Source organism: Thamnophis sirtalis, unplaced genomic scaffold, assembly GCF_051295495.1.
Source record: "Thamnophis sirtalis isolate CommonGarterSnake01/CBP01778 unplaced genomic scaffold, rThaSir2_p1.2 scaffold_1, whole genome shotgun sequence".
Taxonomy (NCBI): domain Eukaryota; kingdom Metazoa; phylum Chordata; class Lepidosauria; order Squamata; family Natricidae; genus Thamnophis; species Thamnophis sirtalis.
The window spans coordinates 66321198-66341197 of NW_028261381.1; the positions used below are offsets into that span (position 1 = coordinate 66321198).

The 20000-nt window shown below is 39.0% G+C and overlaps 1 protein-coding gene across 4 annotated transcripts in view; it reads left to right on the forward strand.

The window, feature by feature from the left end:
* STX3 (syntaxin 3) overlaps positions 1-20000 on the forward strand; it is a 38027-nt gene that overhangs the window by 9139 nt on the left and 8888 nt on the right. For 3 of the 4 annotated variants that reach the window (XM_087714507.1, XM_087714508.1, XM_087714501.1), the window contains exons 2-8: positions 12183-12263; positions 14427-14526; positions 14792-14866; positions 15976-16043; positions 16684-16792; positions 16959-17032; positions 17846-17980. In XM_087714507.1, the coding sequence (XP_087570633.1) occupies positions 12183-12263; positions 14427-14526; positions 14792-14866; positions 15976-16043; positions 16684-16792; positions 16959-17032; positions 17846-17980 (642 nt within the window). Of the gene's footprint in view, positions 1-12182; positions 12264-14426; positions 14527-14791; positions 14867-15975; positions 16044-16683; positions 16793-16958; positions 17033-17845; positions 17981-19880; positions 19992-20000 lie in introns of all 4 variants that reach the window. The other variant, XM_014059354.2, reaches the window with a different exon arrangement.

Below are 20000 nucleotides of genomic sequence, written 5' to 3' on the forward strand. Positions count from 1 at the left end.
TTTGGCACGTGGTGGCAAAAAGGTTAGTCTTCACTGCCCTAGGATGTCTACAACTATTTTTAGAGACTGGTTAGAATAACAAATGACATACAACTCTGATTTTCCATACCTCCTCCTAGTTTAGTGAATTAGGGAGGTGTCCATCTCAGTTGTTTCTGAATGTTACGTGGATGTTCTAGATTTTAAAAATACCCTTAGCCCCTCTTAGCTTGGTCTGCTGATCTCCCAAAGATCATATTCTTTATTCTCTAGCGCAGTGTTTTTCAACCACTGTGCCGCGGCACACTAGTGTGCCGTGACATAGTGTAAGGTGTGCCGTGGGAAAAACACCCGCCTATAGTCAATATAGGCACAGTTAAATTTTTTAAACATTTTCTAATGGTGGTGTGCCTCGTGATTTTTTTCATGAAAAAAGTGTGCCTTTGCACAAAAAAGGTTGAAAAACACTGCTCTAGCGCACCAGAATGAGACCAATGTGGGCATTAGACAAAAATACTCCTGCTGTCTTATTATTGTCATGTCAGTTCAATCTTTGCTTCGTTTTGGAGCAATTTTCTTTCCTATTGATATTTTCTTTACTGAAAGTAAGTTTTCTTTGCACAGTGTAAATTTAAATGTTGCTAAAGAAAATGCTTTATGATGATTGGCATCAAATAATTATCTTACAAGTCTTTCTTTCCAGAATCGTATGGATGCTTTGTACAACTTGATACACAATAGCTAGGCTGACATATTCTGTAAGGCATGGTAAGGAATCATGATTTATTACAGTGGTGGGCAACCTGTTGCCTGCCTGGCATTGCCAGAATTTAGTGGTAAACTGATCCAATATCGCCATTGCAATATTTTATTCCTTTGTTTTAAAATTAAAGGGAGGGTTGGAAGCAGGGTGATTTGAGGGGATCAAAGTACTCCCATTTAAATAACACCCAATCCCCTGAAAAATAGCTAACATTTTAATAAAATCCATACTTAAATTTGATTTTTAGGAAACTACAGATAGTAATCTGCAACTGTCGTTCCAGGAATTCACATTAATGACATGTTCATTCCGCCCAGTGTGCTGTAGATGGCTTTGAGGGATGGCAAATGCCAAAATTAATGTTAACACTCAGGAAAGTTCATGAGTAAAAGTGTGGATTAAAACTCATTGTCCTTTTCAGGAAGTTCTTCTTTTAAACAGCTTGTTTAATTGTCCTTTTCAGGAAGTTCTTCTTTTAAACAGCTGTGGCACATGTGTCATAACACTTGAAACTGATGGGAATTACCATATAAATGTGGTTAGGACTATAACTGAAAGAATGAAGATGAATCCAGCATTAGTTTGTGCACATCAACAGCAACTTTGTGCACAAGCAAAAGAATGAAGGAACCTCTCAGTAAAGGATGCTTTTTGATCTAAAACTTTTCAGAAGCCTTCTTTGAGTAAAACTTTTGGATGGTAGTTGTCAGCTTGATGTGTAAATGTTTAGGATTGTTTTTCTTTTCTTAACTTGTATGCAGTGACTAGAAATTATAGACACTATAGAATTTTATTCTGTCAACCCAACAGAATGTTGGAAATAGATTGTGGATCCTGATTCTGCCTGCCCATCTCCTGAAAGCTTAAACAGAACAGGATCAAATGGCTGTGTGGGAAGAAGCCAGCTTTAGAAAAAAATGAGTTTGAAAATGGATCAACGCAGAGAGAAAAAAAGGTCCCAATTTTCCTCAATGCATCCTTATGGAAGAGGCAGTTAGGCAATAACTTAGCATGTTGCTGACTGTTCCAGTCTAAGACATTTCCCATCAGATGACCTAGAACTGCACATAGTCTGTGCTTCCCAGTAGACATCAATAAATGAAATCGCAACTTGTTATTTTGTTATTCAGAAGAAAATAGAAACACTACCACTGCTGGTAAAGTGATTGGAACAATTCTAGCAGTTGTACGCTACATATTTCCCCTTTATTTTTCAAATTTATTTTACAAAATAACTAAAAAATTGGGACTTGAGAAATGTGGGTTGAGATATAGGAGCAAATAATTTCACTTTTTATTTTGATCATTATATTCTGAACGTAAAGGTGTTCCCCTCCCCTCTTTAGCATGTTTAGGATGTGAGATATCTGAGGAATATGAGTGGGCAGGATTGCACTTTCACTTAACCAGCTTTTCAATATCCTAATCATGGAAAGCAGGAAGGCTAGGATTATATAGCAATAGCAATAGCAGTAGACTTATATACCGCTTCATAGGCCTTTCAGGTCTCTCTAAGCGGTTTACAGAGAGTCAGCATATTGCCCCCAACAATCTGGGTCCTCATTTTACCCACCTCGGAAGGATGGAAGGCTGAGTCAACCCTGAGCCGGTGAGATTTGAACCGCTGACCTGCTGATCTAGCAGTAGCCTGCAGTGCTGCTTTTAACCACTGCGCCACCTTGGCTCTCTGATTAGGGCTATACATGTTTTTAAATTAACTCCATTGTTCCTGTACTAAATGATTTCCCCAAGGGTAGAAACATTACTCAGCCCACAGAACTGAGTTTAAACCGAGAGCTCTACCTTTTGAATCTGTGTAACATTAGAAGTCAACTGACTAATTAGATCTTAATAACAAAGATGGAAAATATCGGATACATTAAAGGCAAAGCATCCCTTGAAGAATGTTGTTTTTAATTAGCCTATTTTTAGAAACACAAAATAACTTTAGTGCTTAGTGCAATAATGGAAATATCCAGTACTTCCAGTTCATATTTCCCATTGTCAGCGTTTCTCAACTTCAGCAATTTTAAGATGTGTGCACTTCAACTCCCAGAATTTCCCCAGCTTGCTCATGGTTGTTTCTTTGTCTGGTCATTGTCCTGTTCAACATGCTTGCTGGGAGAATTCTGGGAAATGAAGTCCTCACATCTGAAAGGTGCTGAAGTTGAGAAATACTCACATTTTCTATTCAACCTTCCATCCTGCAACCCAGCATGTTGTGCTCTTTTCTTCCAACTCTATATATCTACCCTATGTCCTAATATGTAGATTGGTTAAATATGTGTTTGGCATTGCTTGCTAACAGGGAGAAATCTGTAGTTTGTAGCAAGAAAACTCAATTTCAGAAGTTGGTATAGAACAGTGGTTCCCAAACTTGGCAACTTTAAGACTTGTGGACTTCAACTCCCAGAATTCTGGCTGGAGAATTCTGGGAGTTGAAGTCCACAAGTCTTAAAGTTGCCAAGTTTGGGAACCACTGGTATAGAAGATTTTGCTATTAACGGCAGCATATTGTTATGCTGTGGAATGTTAGACATTTTTCAGTACTTTTGACTTTCAACAAAATAGGTGTGGGAGACTAGAAAAAAAATGAAGGATGTACTAAAATGTGAACCTGTAAAGTTGAATTAAAATATTGACTGCATTGGTTTGCAGCATTCTTATTTCCAAGTTTCAAATGCATGGGTGTCTCAGTAGAACGGCTGTGTATTTGGTAGGAAAAAGTCAGTAAATATAGCCTGTAACAATCATTAGCTGAGACGTGGCTTTAAATAGTAGCTCCAAAGGAGGAACAGAAGGTATGAAGAATATTTTAAGCTAATAGATAGAAGTGTTCAAAATCTTTGTCCCTGCATTTTTTGTAGTTCTGGGAGTACATACGTTCATTTTAGCTGTTCTGCTGATTTTTCCTCATGCCAAACTATAATCCACCTTTTCTCAATAATCTTTTCTGGTATTATAAATAAACTTGGGATCAGTGCTCCATCTGGTTAAAGATACTCTCTCCGTGTTGCTTCCAAGCACTGGAAAGCACTCCCTTAAATGTTGTTCTTGGCCTCACTCCTGCTTTTTAGGAAAAGAAGTAAAGTCTTTCATTTGAAGCAGATTAGTTTGAATTAGTAGTCATTTAAAATGTTTTAATAAGATTTTAATCATATAATTTATATTTTGTTGGCTATCTTGAATACTGTCTAGGACTTAAAGTGTCCAGATTTTAAAATTGTTTAAGCGTGACACCATTGACGGGGGTGTGTGTTCTTGATTAAACATTTTGCCGCCTGGCGCTGTGGCTGAGGTGAAGCTGCCCACGCCCATGGCAGCGGTGGTGCCGCCTCCCTCCCCCTCCGCTCGAAGCACCTGAGCTGGGCACCGTGTTACCCTTGCTGCCACCGCCTCCTCCTCCACCGTGCTTTTGAGAAGCCATGGGGGCTTTTTTTTTCCTGCTCCATCCCCTCAGCCACCTTCCTACTGGCTCCCGCGGCCTCATGGCTCATGTAGTCCCCACACAAACACTTTTCTTTGCAAAAAGCACCCCCTCCCTTTGCAAAAGTGTTTGGGGGTGGGAAGGAGAGAAAGGCAAAGGCGGACCCTTTGCCTTGCTCCTTTGTGTCTAGGGCAGTGTTTTTCAACCTTGGCAACTTGAAGATGTCCGGACTTCAACTCCCAGAATTCCCCAGCCAGCGAATGCTGGCTGGGGGATTCTGGGAGTTGAAGTCCAGACATCTTCAAGTTGCCAAGGTTGAAAAACACTGGTCTAGGGCAGGGGTCCCCAAACTTGGGCACTTTAAGACTTGTGGACTTCAACTCCCAGCATTCTTCAGCCGGAGAATGCTGGGAGTTGAAGTCCACAAGTCTTAAAATGCTCAAGTTTGAAGACCTCTGCGTGTCCAGAGTGAGGGTGAGGGGCCCCTCTTCCCTGCCCCCCATTGTTCCTTTAGACCCTTCCTCACGCAGAAGACAAAGGTGTAGATGAGGAGGACGCTCTTCAGGCAGGTGATGACTGGCTTGGTCTGCAGCCTCCATGATGGGGATGCCATTGCGCCACTCATCCAGACCAAGCCAGACTTCTCCCGGCCAATTGCAAATCCGGGTGGACCTGCCGAGCCTGTCCAGGATTTGCTGAAAGATGGAAACACCCCTCCACCTCCCACTCCATAGCCGACGCCGATGCAGCACCCGATGCTAGCCGAGCGCTTTTCCAGAAGACCCGAACCCAATCGGAACCAACCCGAGCTTTTCCGAGCTATCCCAAAAGGAGGCAGGCGCTTCCTTCGGCTTTTTCTGACGTCTTGCCACGTGGGCCGCCGCGTGAAAAATTGGGACTTTTTAAAAATGTCGCGGGACGTGGGACAAATTATTAAAAATAGGGACTGTCCCGCCAAAAGCGGGACGTGTAGTCACCTTAGTCTAGGTAGAAATGTGGATATCAATTGTGAATGACAACAGCCCTAACTCTGCCATTTCTGTAAGCCTGACTGAGCACAATAAACTAAAAAAATCAACTTCTAGAGGAAAGTTAAAACTACTTTTGAGATCAGATATAATAACAGAACCTCGGATATTTGATTATGCTCTCCCTCTTCCTATTATTTATAGTTCAATGAATTAGGGAGATATCTGCCAGACCCACTTCCTAATGTTATCTGATTGTTGTGGACTTATAATATATGTTATATTTCTTGTCAACTTGGAAACAAAGCTTGCATATTTCCTTCAAGGTAACCTTTATTGGCTCTATTACAGTTATTGTTGATTTACTCAGGATAATGTATTTTATATATGTGCACTTAATCTGTCACTAACTTGCTCTTTACTAACAAAGAATTCAAGAAGAAGGATGGTGTTGAAATATATACAGGAAGTCCTCAGTTTATGGCTTGGTTGCTTAGCAAACAGAGTTATGACAGACCTCCCCAGAGTTACTTACAACTTGGCTTCAAAGTTCCAAATGGCTGCCCCTGCCCTGCCCCTCCCCCAGCAGTCATGTGATATTGTGATCATATTTTGGATGCTTGGCAGCGACCTATTTTTACAGCTGTTTGCAGCATCCCTTGTGACCATGATTTGACATGATTTTGCCTGAAATCAGGATTTACTTCTGGTTTCCAGCAAAATGCCCATTGGGTACAATGGATTCACTTATCTATGGTATTTGTTTAATGACCACCACAAAAAAGGTCATAAAATTGGGTGTGGTTGCATGGTGACCTGCTTAATGACCAACATAACTTATTACTATAATTCCAGACACAATTAATACCATAATTTAAGGACCATCTGCATGAGATTTCTGGCAATGGATTAATAACATTTTTACAGAAGGACATTCTGGTGGCCTTTCAATCCTACTGTTTAGCTCCTCAAAGAAAATAATTCAGTGGCATGTAAGAAATCAGCATCTTCCTTTGAGTTTCAGGTGCAATGGGTGGCACCCAGGTATCTGTTTTCAGTACTAGGGATGAATCACCATTGTCAACTGCAACCTCTCCACACCCCATGCCCTTAGAGCAAGGGGAAATAGCAGTTTGTGCCTCTGCCAATGTTGACATACACACCTTCTATTTTTATGACTGGAAATGCCCTTAGAAGAATATCTTTAGAAATGGAAAATCCTATGCAATCCAGTCTGGTAACTACTAGAAGACATAGAAATGTAGAATCTGAAATTAATGTGCACAAAATGATTTCCTTATTTATGTGCATGCATGTGTGCATTGTTTTAACATTTTGCATGTTTAGTATTTAATATTTACTACAAATGTGATTGCCTATATGGACCAAAATGGTTCTGTAGGCTATCTCATTTTAATAGATTCTAAAATGCCATCCCTCAAGTGTCTACATATTGCCAGAGTTGCCATCCTCCTCAACCCAACTTGGGGTCTTCTCTCTGTGTACAAACTAGTGTGCAACACACACACACACACACACACACACACACACACACACACACACAATTCATTAGCTTAAAGGCTTTCTTTGTCAAGCATGTTGGTGTAATGCAATTAAATAAGGACAGCAGCCATCTGGGCTGTTTTTTCTCAGACTGAGAAATGCAGGGTGCACATGTTCCTGCAAAGACTGATTTGGGGCATTTTCTCCTTTCCCACCCTGTTGAGAACATGGGGCACTGGTGATGCTGGGAAAGGGATGAGACTCTGTTAGCCTTTGCTTTCTGTTTTGTAAAAAAATGTATGTTAGAGGGATAAGAATGTTGAGAATCTCTGCTGTGCCACTTTGTAAAACAAATGTAGGTTAAGATGAAGGAGGAAACAGAGGAAAAGGTCTTAGCCCCACTCACATCAGCTTTGCAAGAAAAGCTTGAAGAGGGACAAATTCTGCAAAGGGAAAGGTGAGATTATATACAGGTAGTTGGTGTATTCCTAAAAGTGGCGAGAGCAAGCAAGTCTCCTCCTCTAACCGCAGTCTGCTAATGCTGCTTGTTCAGTGTGAGGCACATTCAGGACTAGATGGGAGATTAGCTGTGCTCCTTTTGAGCCAGATGACTCAGTGACTGTTCAACTAATGTAACCTCTGACCTCCATTTCGAAAACATTTCATTGCAGAAACCGGACTTCTGCTGCTCGGAGAGAAGACTTTTTATGCCTGCCTGGGTTACTGCATTTCTCTCCTCCCTTTTTTCTGTAAAAGTTGCTGGGAAAAGGGAACTATTCGGTTTGCTTGTTCTTGGATTTTTTTGGCATTGGATAGTCATTGGTGAGATGACATCTTGTCTTTCCCTTCTACTTCCTGATAAATAGCACAGAACTGCTGTGGCTTTAGTGGTGGCAAATTACAAACTCCGTGAAAAGCGTCATTGGTTAATATTTTCCCCCTCTTTACCTTACATTCCTGCTGTACTAATGTTTTCTCTCAGCAAAACTCTTCGAAATAGCACGGAATTTTGTTTCACCATGAAATGAGATTTGATGGCAAGTCCATTCACAATATTACTAAAAACCTATTTCAATAGGGGTAAAAGAGTACATGATGAATTATGTGTAATAAGAAGTTGGATGTGAAATATTTAATTTTTGATCACTGACACCAGCCTAACTGAAGTGATCCTGTGTGTAATATATTTCTTGCATTAAAAAAAAATACAGGTTGGAAATGTTTCTTCCTTGTTCCTTTCTTTGGGGCTTCAGTTTTCTGTGCACACATTGTTTTTGGCTTGTAGGCAAGAAAAATATATGTACTTCCCAAATTTATTTTGTCATACAAATGGAAGCATTTTGAAGTGGAACTATTCATCTGAAAAGAAGTTTGCCCCCTGGAGGAGGATTTGACAAACCCTCTGTTTCCATTAGTAACATAGAAACTTAGCTCAATTAGGTAGCAATATGTAACTATATTTGATTGATTTTTGGACCATCACTAGGAATTACCAGGAATATTTATGTTCCCAATGATTGAATGGTCATTGAGATGTGCCTGCTCATCACCATTGTACGGTATCTCTCACATACTCCTCAAGGCCTGCAGACACCCAAATAGGTTTTGTGTTATCATCACTTAGTGCTTTGTTAATAAATTGCTGGGCATAGAATATGCTTTAGATTCTCATTGGATATGGTGCTCATAGAGAAGGGAGAGCAAAGAATACAGAAAGGCAAAAAGGAGAAGTGTTTTTTTCCCTGTGACTTGAGAAGTAGCTGAAGTGTTATATTAGGTTGAATATTGTTCTCAATATTTTGGTTTCTATAAAAAGGACATGTAATCTCATCCTCCAGCACCTCCCTGAAATAGAAAAATTATTAATACAAGCAGAGAAAGAAAGCCCATTTATCAGACAAAGACAATTTGATAACTAGCAATATCTCTGGTGGCTTGTGCTTGGCACCCCAACTGTCAATCTTGTCATTTCTCCTTCTAGCCATTTTAGATGATGTTCTTTGCACTTAGTTCTTTTTGTTTCCCCAGCTTCTATATGCGTTTCTGTTTGGAATAAAGAATCAATATTTTTTTTCAAGTCTATAGTTCTACATTGGAAGTTGCACTTTGCCTGGCCTTTGAAAGTTCTTAGTGTTTGTGCCATTTGAATTCCCAATCAACCAACTTTGTGACTTTAAATCTTTTGACCTAAGAGCCTGGCATCCTTTTGCAACCTTTCTACCTAAGACAGGATAAATTGCTATAAAGATGGAGATTGTTTAGCTAATGTTCCTCAATGAGCAACATGAATAATGAATAACAACATGAATAACAATCACAAGATTGCATCCCAGGCACCGAAGTGGGCATATCCTTTGATATTTGAAATGTGAGAAAATCAGACAAGCCAATATTGCCATTGCCCAAAGAACAAAAGAGACTACGAAACTGGGGCAGTGATAGGGGACATTTTGAGAAAAAACTTAAAAATTTTACCTGCCACTTTTCAACCAGTAGTTTAGGATTCATATTTAGCTATCTTTTTTATTCACTTATTTCTCTCTCTATGAATAGTTAAAAATTGATGATTTTGAATGTTTGTAAATCATGTAGAGTATTCTATTGAGATGATACTATGTTAATATTGAAAATAAATAAACATGACATATATGATCTGTCTTTTCTAATTGTAACTAATGAAAAACCAGGTCTCAAAGTACTTGTAGATAAATTGTAAGGGATTGTTTTTACCTCTTGGGCTTTTCCCCGCTCTTAGAATGCAAAATGCAAAGTTGGACCACTGAAAACAAAATACGTGTGGAAACTAATTCCATAAAATGAGAAAACATGCTCAGAAAGAAATGCCCAAGTTTGTCTTTATCCCAGCTTGATACTGAACATCAAAACACGTGGATTTGGAATACTGCTCTGTGCAATTCTCCCCCACAAAAAAACTTTCCTTTAATGGCCCTTTTACAGTTGTTTAAATGAACACAGTTTCTTAATTGAGAAGATTAAGATCAAATCAACCCTCTTCCCCAATTGGTCATTCGTTTTTGAATGCATGTTTAAGGAAACGAAAGCCACAGTAAATGCCACTCCTCCATGCTTCTATATTTTAACTGTGAAAGAAGACTAGCGTATGTGAGCACAGGGCAAAAGAAGGGGTGATTATGGGTACAGATGAGTAAAAGCCAACTTCCAAGCATCTCTTCAACTTGATTGCTGTATAGTCCAGATTGGTGCAGTGCTTTTAGCTTTGTTTCTTCATATAAATAGACTTTCTCAAGTCTATAATGGACTTGGGGCACTTTATTAATCTGTAACTGTTTCTTTATCAGAGTGGAAGAACATACAAACTTGTGATGCTCAGCCTGATGTCATTCTTACGTTTTAGGCTAAAATTGCTCTGGGACTCAGTCAGCATAATTAATAGACGGACACATCTGAGAGTATCAGGATGGGATAACCTGCAGCAATAATTTAAAAGTGTATTATTTTTGAAATCATGTAGTGACATGGTTGTTTGTCTCTGATTATTTCCTTGCTAGTGATTTATAGCAATTCTAAAGCCACGTAACCATTATTGGGGTAGAATAATAATAATAATTCATATCCTTTAAATCATGGTTGCATATGCTATGAAATTATTGTGATTAATGAATGTAGAACTGAACTCTGTTTCTGTCAACTGTCTCTGGCTTGGATATGAGTGGCAAAGTAATGGCAGAACAGGCTGAATGCAAGGTCTGTGCCATTTCTCTCTAGCTTTATTGTCTTTTCATTTTTTGTTAATAATTTTATTGACACTTTTAATAAACACAGTAAAAACTAATACAAACTAAACTAGAAGAGAAAAGGAAAAGTACAAAAAGTACAGAAAAATGTAGAAAAGAAAAAGGCAACAAAGAAAATATTAAATAAGCATTTTCCAACCTTCATCACACTGAGCAGAAGCTAATATACTAATTTTTAATCCTCTTTTAAAGTAACAAAACAATATTTTCTTCCCATAGACTTTTATCTTTACACAATTTAGAATAGCAATAGCAATAGCAGTTAGACTTATATACCGCTTTATAGGGCTTTCAGCCCTCTCTAAGCAGTTTACAGAGTCAGCATGTTGCCCCCAACAATCCGGGTCCTCATTTTACCCACCTCAGAAGGATGGAAGGCTGAGTCAACCCTGAGCTGGTGAGATTTGAATAGCCGAACTGCTGAACTGCAGTCAGCTGAAGTAGCCTGCAGTGCTACATTTAACCACCATCATCTTTTTCATCCTAGTTCAGCAAAAAAAATAACCAATTAGGAATTGCCATAAACATCAAATAGTTTATCTCTGATCAAACAGTCAAACTTTATATTCTTCCTTTTTGCTCTGCACAATCTTGACTTGTAAATTATTTCTGTGACATCCAGGATTTGATATTTCATCATTCTTTAGCATTTAAAAGGAGTCTTCAAAGCTTTTATCAGCTTATTTTGTAAATCCCACAAAGAGGCTTCTTCAGAATTTTTTGTTGCAGCTGTTCTGTGTCAAGATCCTTTTCTTGATTTGGCTTTTGTGTTCCCATTTTAATAATGTCAGTTTTGTTGTCTTTCATACTTTCAAACTCTGTAATGTCTAGGTCAGGTAAAAGTTTTAAAAGGTTTTCTCACATAAGCTAAAAGTTTATCTATTGAAATCTCTATTCTTTCTGAGATGTTATTAATATTTCAGTCTTGTTTTTAAAAAAACTCTTTAAAATAACCCAAGGTTATACTATAGCCAGCTTAGTCATTTTAATTCTTTTTTTTCCTGGTTCTTTAGTTCCCTCTAGTGTCCATTTGCAATCTGCATAAAACTTCAGTTTTTAACAGGTTTAATTCCATTTCAGTCATTTCCATAAGTTTATTATTTAATTATATATTTGCTTTGCAAGTCTTATAGCAAAAATAATCAATATTTCAAATCTCTCTGGACTCCCAATCTGTTTAAAAACCCATTTTTGTCTTTGGCCAATTGCATATTATTTTAAATTCTTAAGTCTCTGTTTAAAATTTCTTAAATCTGAAGAAAGTGAAACTCCCTATGTGTCAAAGAAAGCTTGTTGTTTTGAAAGTCTCTAATATCCATAAAGCAGTTAAATTGAACATTTCTAAATGTGTTTATAAAGTCAGTTTGGCTGGGTTTATGTCCTTGTGAATGACCTCACCACTGTGGAGAAGAAAGATGCCATCTCCCCTAGCTTCTGGTGCTGAAACCTGCAGGAGACAGTTTTATGATCTCCTCTTGAGGAGTTGCCATTCAGAGCACTTTTGAGGATGTCCCAAATCTCTTTTGTTAGTCAGCTATAACTCACACTGGAAGCTGCTTCATTGTCTTTTTATTATATTATTATATTTTCACTAAGTGGCCCAACTTGCAGGTCTTTCTGTGGCTTAAAAAAATAATATACTTGATTATTGTCATTCAGTCAATGGGAATACCACCAATATAGGTTCTGCATTTTTCCTTCACCACACCAGATTTAGGAAATCAAGAACCATATGATTCTAAATGGTGTTATTTGTCTCTTTACAGAAGCAGGATGATGATGAAGCCGAAGATGAATTGGAAATTGCTATTGACAACACTGCTTTCATGGATGAATTCTTTTCAGAGGTAAACATTGCTGAGAAAAGAAAAAGCAGCTCTGAAATGAAAGCTGGGGCTTCAGAGTAATAAAATTGTGGAACATTGTGAGATTTATTTAATTGTGCTGTGAAAGCTCGTTTGTGGAGATGCAAAAGCTTCAGAGATCAAAAGAGACTACCGGTAAATGCTGGAGGAGCCATAGGATGTCACTAGCCCACTTAATCTTCCAGGGGCCATGAAAGGCCATTGGCAATGTGGCAGTGTGATCAAGAATGGTTCCCAAATTGGCATTTCTTTTTCAGCTTGGGAAGCAGTTTATGAATTTTTAGGGTGGGGATGTAAACATTTTGACTCTCAGAGGTTTCCTCCTCCCATTTCTACTGCTAATTTTGGCTAACAGCCAGTGGTGGTATTCAGCCAGTTTGGACCGGTTTGGGCAAATTAGTAATGGTGACTTGTGGCTCTGCCCTGGCTCTATGCTATCCTATTGAACCACAGTTTCTAAGCTGCGTGCATGTGTGCAAGCAAAGTGCATGTGTGGAAGGCCGCGCGCATGCACAGAAGGCACGTTAGCGAAGTGCGCATGTGCACTCGCTCACATTTTTTGGTGTGTGATGAGCTGGTGGTAAAATTATGTGAAACCAACATCTGCTAACAGCCATTTTGCCACTGAATCCTGGTGGCACAGTCTTACCAAGCAAATGATTGCTTGGTTTCAGGAATCCTGATTGAAATAGAGGTAGCTAGTTTCAGTTTCTTTAGCACATTTAGCACAAGATTTTTCCCCCTTATCCTGTTTTTTTGCAAAAAGTGTCTAGAGTGGAGTCCATACATTTAATGTAGCGAGTGTCAAAGAGAATGTAATGCCTTCTCCACAAGTTTTCAGCCCATTCCTAGCCTGGGAGAAAAACTAAAGGAAGAATTGAACTGCACTAAGAATTGAAATTCTTAAATTTCATATAATGTCCCACTGGCTATAGTTCAGGAGGAAGAGGCTTGGGAGAGCTATTTTATTTTAATCAGACTTGATAGAATACTCCTGATTCCCATCTCATTTTTTATTTTGCTAAATGGAAAGGCTTTGGTCAGTGTATTCTCAAGGGGCCTCTTATATTTCCTTGCTGTGGGCCTCTTGGAAGATCAGCAAGGGGCAGACAGACAGAGAGAAAGGTGGCAGGAAGCAATAAAGGAAGCAGTGCAACTTCCATCCCTTGCTATTTTCTTTAGCTCAAAATTTAAAAAGAAGATATTGGACAAAACAAACTACAGTCACAGCTGCTGTTACCTTCCTTATCTCCAGTGCCTATGAAATAAAAAGTAGAACCTGGAATCTTTGACAATGACTATGTCTGGTATGGCCTAAAAGAGTTTTAAGCTTGGGGTTACTTGAGGGCCCTCATGGTCCGTGAGAACCATTTCCCCCACCATATCAACTGCTAATATTAGGTCTGCCGCTATGACAAAGGAAACAACATCTTCTTGCTTTGAGTATTTGTTGAGGATGATAATAATTATAATGATAAGATGAGGCAAGCTGTTGTGATGTTATGAGCAGTGAAGAGCATAGGTCTGAATTCTGCATTAGTGTTCATGAAGCCATGAAGAGTGAATGTGAGCATAATCCTTAAAATATTCCATTTAAACATATACGTCATTTGTATATATGAGTGTGGAGTAAATGGTCAGTCCCTAGTGCAAATATATATCTAGATTGGCCATCTGGGAAACTGATTCTACTGATAGATCAAAATACCTTATAAGAGAGCACCTTTCAGTTGTATGAACCAGAAGCGAAGCTCACACATTTACTGACATTGCTGAAAATAATGGAACAGTTCAACTGAATATTGTTTTTTTTCCAGCTTTGTAGTGGGGATGGTGGGGGTAGATAGAAGATGAATTGCACTTTTGCTTGATGCAGAAGAAGGGGAAAGGTCTGCCTTGTTTTGTAAAATTCACCCTTTAAGTCACTGCCTGTAGAATGAGACAGGAACATCATACAGTTGCCTCCAGTGATAAGGAAGTCCTCTCCACTACATGGACAATGGTCATGGCTGCTGCTATTGCTGTTTCTACATGAATTCCTGTAATGAAAATGAGTTTGAGCTTTTGACTGACTTGATGGAATTTGGTCTTCCCTTCTTGGCCTGTGGCAGTGATTCCTTCTCAGCATCTCTTCATAATTTTCAGATTGAAGAGACTCGGCAGAATATCGACAAAGTTTCAAAGAATGTGGAAGAGGCAAAAAAGCTGTACAGCATTATCCTCTCTGCTCCTATCCCTGAACCAAGTGAGTAGGATGCAGTGTTCACAAACTTTTGTTTGAAAATTCTAATCCTAAACCCTTCTTTCCCCAATTTTCTTTAAACATGAACTCTGTGTCAGGTAGAAGTAGAAAGATGGTTGCAGCTTCTGGAAGAGGTTAAAATGTTTCCACTTTTATACTCGAATTGATTCCTCCAGACAGGGGGTGGGGAGGTGCTGTGTGTAGTGCAGTGGAGAAAGGATCTTTACTGCTACTCTCCTACTAGAGGAAATCTATTTGTGTTCTGTAGAGACAAAGGATGATCTGGAGCAGCTGACAGCAGAAATCAAGAAAACGGCCAATGCTGTTAGAAACAAGCTTAAAAGTAAGAGACCTCTTCCTGAAACAAGCTGGGTTTGTTTTATTTGTACAGTATTACTTAAACAATTACTACATTTTATTTGTGTTGTTTAAATCAGTGTTTCTCAACCTTGGCCACTTGAAGATGTCTGGACTTCAACTCCCAGAATTCCCCAGCCAGCGAATGCTGGCTGGGGAATTCTGGGAGTTGAAGTCCAGACATCTTCAAGTGGCCAAGGTTGAGAAACACTGGTTTAAATGTTTGCTGCTTACTTAGTTGCCTTTACATGCCAGATGCAAGTCCTGTGAGCATATTAGAAATTCTACAGACACCTTCCCCAGTCTCTCTTCCCTTTGGATGTATGGAGTTGAAAGCCAACCCCAGTGAAGGATGCCCAGCTTCAGGAAAAGTTTTGTAGCCATTACATGAAAGGAGGGTACCATTCTCTTTAAGTACCAAAACCAAATCCATGCTCAAAGCTAAGAAATCACCATTTGGTTTGTTCTTTCTACCTGAACAACCCACTGCTTCAAAAGCTAACAAGTGACTTAAGATTTACAAGAATTTAGAACTGGGTTTAATTAGAAGTCATTGTAAGCTTCTATTCTTCCCAGTTTAGATCTGCATTCCAATTCCTTTGTTTTGAAATATCACAAATTCAGTCAATCTACACTACAGTACAGTATTGTACTCGTGTCTATTCTAAAATTGGAATCTTTTCTTAAGCCTTTCTTAGCCTTTCCCTCTGCAATTATGTGTGTTGAAAAACTGAATGTTTAGTTATATGGCACAAAGAGTGATTTTTATCCATGTCTATATCCCTATCTATATATCTTTAAACTATTTTTAAAGTTCCTAATCACTTCTCATTGATAAAGCAACCCCAACCTGGGGATAAAACCATGAAAACAATTTAGATAAAACATTTTGTTATATAAATTTCTTCAAAATTCCCACATCTTAAAACCCTTAAATTAGTTTTAAATCCTGGTGAAGCAGGCCAGAACAATCAGAGTATCAACAGAGTCAATGGAAGCCCCATAAATACAATCCAAGAGAGGGATTAACTCTGCTAAATATACCCAGAATCCCTTTCAGACTGTGATACCTCTTCATTTTTCTTGGCTGCACAGGTATGGAGCAGAATATTGAGCAGGATGCGGCTCGATCGTCAGCTGACTTGCGGATACGGAAGTCCCAGGTAAGTGGAGCTCCACGGTGGTTGGATTAAAATGACTCCACCAGCGGTTAGCAAGGGGTAAGTTAATGATACAGCATGATATGGATGAGACAACCATATTTTTGAAGCAATGGTGAATTGCTAGTGCTGAAGTCCTTGTCCGCTCAAGCCCATAACCCTGATTCGAATCCCAGTTGGAATTATGAGCATGTTCAGATTCCTAGTCATATTTCATGAACTCTAGGGTTTAACTGTTCCAATGACCAAATTAAGCACTGAAACCCAGCTTTAATTAAAGGGAAAGAAAAGTGATGCTTCAAATGTAGCAGGGGAATTACTAGACACAAAATACCTTTTAATTTTGAAGGACTACAGGATTGGACCGTTTTTAATGCTTTAACAAAAATGTAGTGATTTTAAATGCCTTGAAAGTAGTTTGGGGGAAGAAACAGGTAATGATTTTTTCAAGTTTTTCAAAATAAAAGGAAAAGGAAAAAATAAGTTAGCTAGAATCTATATAGTAACTATTTTAGACACAAATTAAGGCACATTTAAATTTTCATTTATCAAAAAGCCAAAAACAAAACAGAGGCTGTCGATTTTATGAAATGGAATGAAAGCCAGGGACTCTGAAGTATGACTTATTTTTCTTATCCACCAGCATTCAGTTCTTTCTCGAAAATTTGTGGAAGTGATGACTAAATACAACGAGGCACAGGTTGATTTCCGGGAACGGAGTAAAGGGAGGATCCAACGGCAGCTTGAGATCAGTAAGGCTTTTTCTGTTTGCCTTACACATCATCTGAGTAATGTAGACTCTTGAAAGCTTGGAATATTATTATTGTGTGTTATTTCTTACAATGTGCATGAACATATTCATTCATATTATAAAAAATAATATTCTGGTTTTCTCTCTGTCTTTTCCCTGGGATACAGCTGGAAAAAATACAACAGATGAAGAACTAGAGGAAATGTTAGAGAGTGGGAATCCATCGATATTCACCTCTGGGGTGAGTGTGCATGTGAAGCAGGCTGGTGTGTGTGGGGGTTCATAAAAATAAGTTTATGATGCTAAATACTGGTGATTGCAAATATGGTTTGGAGTTTTCCCCTAATGGCATTAAGTGTTATTGATTGTAACAATAGAAGGATGAATGAGTTGGACGTGGCACGACAAAACCGCGCTCGACTAAAGCGCGCCCGATTAAACCATGTCGCTGACGTCATCAACAGGGTGACAACAGCGAGCGCGGAGAAAGAAGGGCACTTTAAATAGCGCTTTGAAAGCAAGCCGATTCAAGTTAAGGTAAGGGTTAGGTTTAGGGTTAGGTTAAGGGTTAGGGTTAGGGTTAGGGTTAGGGTTAGGGTAAGGTTAAGGGTTAGGGTTAGGATTAGGTTTAGGGTTAGGTTAAGGGTTAGGTTTAGAGGGGTTAGGTTTAGGTTTAGGGGTTAATTTTAGGTTTAGCGTTTACAGCGTGCTTCTGTCTCTGTGCTGTTGTTGCCCTGTGATGATGTCAGCTACGCGGTTTCGTCGAGCGCGCTTTAGTCGAACGCGGTTTTGTGGTGGAACCTGAGTTGGATGGGAAGTGAAAGTGAACTGTCTGTCTGTCTGTCTGTCTGTCTGTCTGTCTGTCTGTCTGTCTATCTATCTATCTATCTATCTATCTATCTATCTATCTATCTATCTATCTATCTATCTATCTATCTATCTAATTTAGCATTTGATGCTGAATTGGGGCAAAATAAACCATATGTTGAATATTGTTCAGAATTATTGCAGAAGAGGCATTTTTTCCATGCAATGGTCTCTGGATCTTCCCTAGATCATGGATTCCCAGATCTCGAAGCAAGCGCTGAGTGAGATTGAGGGACGACATAAAGATATTCTGCGGCTTGAGAATAGCATCAAGGAGCTTCATGACATGTTTGTGGATATTGCCATGCTGGTAGAAAATCAGGTAACTGACCCTTGGTGGAAGGAGGGTGGGAAAATTGTCAAGTAAATTAAAAGAATACCCGTTTCAGAAAAAAATAACATCTTGGGGGACTGAAATAACAGATCCTTGCAAGAAGCAGGAAAAGGAGAGGACAATGAGTATATTTCCTACCAATCCACCTCAAGGTCTTGTTGTATTGCCAGTGCTCCAGATTATCTGGCATTATCATTTCCAGATGAAGCAAAATACGAATTAAAAAAAGAGCAATGTATGTTCCCCAAATAAGACTAAAACTTTTTTTATAATACACTAGGAGCTTGGGAAGAAAGAGGCATTCAATGGCATTGTCAGTATAAAATAATGGAGCACTTAGGCATGGGACAGTGAAATCCAAAATAGACTGTTCAGAATATAAGGATTTAAGAAATTATGCAGTGGAGGTGATGTTGGTCTAAACCTGGGAGACCTGCTTCTGTTAGTCAGTCAGCCACAGAAACCCATTAGGTAATTTGGGGTTAGTCATTATTTCTCAGTCTAACCCAGTTTCTCAACCTTGGCAGCTTTAAGCAGGATGCTGAGTAGGGAATCCTGGGAGTTAGTCCACACATTGTAAAGTTCCCAAGGTTCAGAAACATTGGCCCAATCCATTATACATGGGGTTATGGGAATAAAATTGGAAAAGGAATTCTCTTTCTTGAAGTGTTGGAGAAAAACTGGAGCATAAATTGAGTGAAAAAAGAAATAGCTTGAAATTGAGTAAATGGATGGCAAAATAGCAAATGAGATTCAATTAAGGTAAGTTTAAGTATGTTTTTGAAATCAAATAATTCTAATTGACACTCCAAACACTGGAAGTTTTTAAAGAAGAGATTGGACAATCATTAGTCTGAAATGATATTTCCTGCCTGACCAGGGGATTGGACTAGAAGACCTCCAAGGTCCCTTCCAACTCTGTTATTCTGTTAATTATAGCTGAAAAACACAAGAGGAGGCAAATTTTAAACTTGAATAAAGACTTTCCATTTTTAATGTGATAGAACTTGAATTTATTTAAGCATGGCTTTGAATGCTGTAGCTCATACTATAAGACTTTGTAGCTTATTGATTTGCATGATGGTTTTGTTGGCTCTGCATATATAATGGGAGGCTAGAAACATAGCTGAGGTAACTTGGATATGGTATCAGAGGTAAGATTTATCTACATTTTTGCTTGCTGCATTACACTATTTTAATGTTATAGTATAATATGAATTTTTTTTCCAAAAGGCTCTTTCATACTTCACATGATGATGATGGTTAATATAATCCTTGTTAGAATCAGTTATGGGTAAGAAGCAGTCTGCTTAACAGTATTTAGGCTTCGATGCCAGTCTTTAAGGGTCTTTTTTTGTTTTTTGCTTACAATGCATTGCTGAGGAGATGGAAATCAAGTCAGGTTGTGGTGAGTATATTTTTAGACCGTAAACCTAGTTTGGGATGAGGCAGAAAATAAAAGGGAATTTATGCTTGATTATTGTGGCTGAAAGTCTGGGGATCTAAAACAAATTCTTACCCAGAGAGACAACTAGCTAAAATGAAGAATTGGCATTTGGGGAGAGGAAGCACAGCTCTGCAGAGGTGGATTGCTCCTGGTTTGGCCCAGTTTGGTGGCGGTGGCGATGGCCAGTGGCAATGGCAGGAGGCTCCACCCCCCGCCCGAACGCTTCTGTGCCGAAGCATCATGCGAGAGAGTGAGCAAACTGGTAGTAAAACTGGTACAAACCCACCACTGCAGCTCTACTAGGGAAGGATGGCTGGGTCAGAGAGAAATTCAAGTTTATTTAGACACAGGATGGTTGGGAAGCTGTGGGTAACTTTTGCAGTCCTTCTCCACAAAGCTTTCTAGCATGTTCACATTCTTTCCCTTTTTTAAACTTCACAGGGTGAAATTGTAGATAATATAGAACTCAACATGATGCACACCGTGGACCACATAGAGAAAGCACGTGAGGAAACCAAGAAGGCTTTAAAATATCAGAGTAGGGCACGCAAGGTGAGCCTC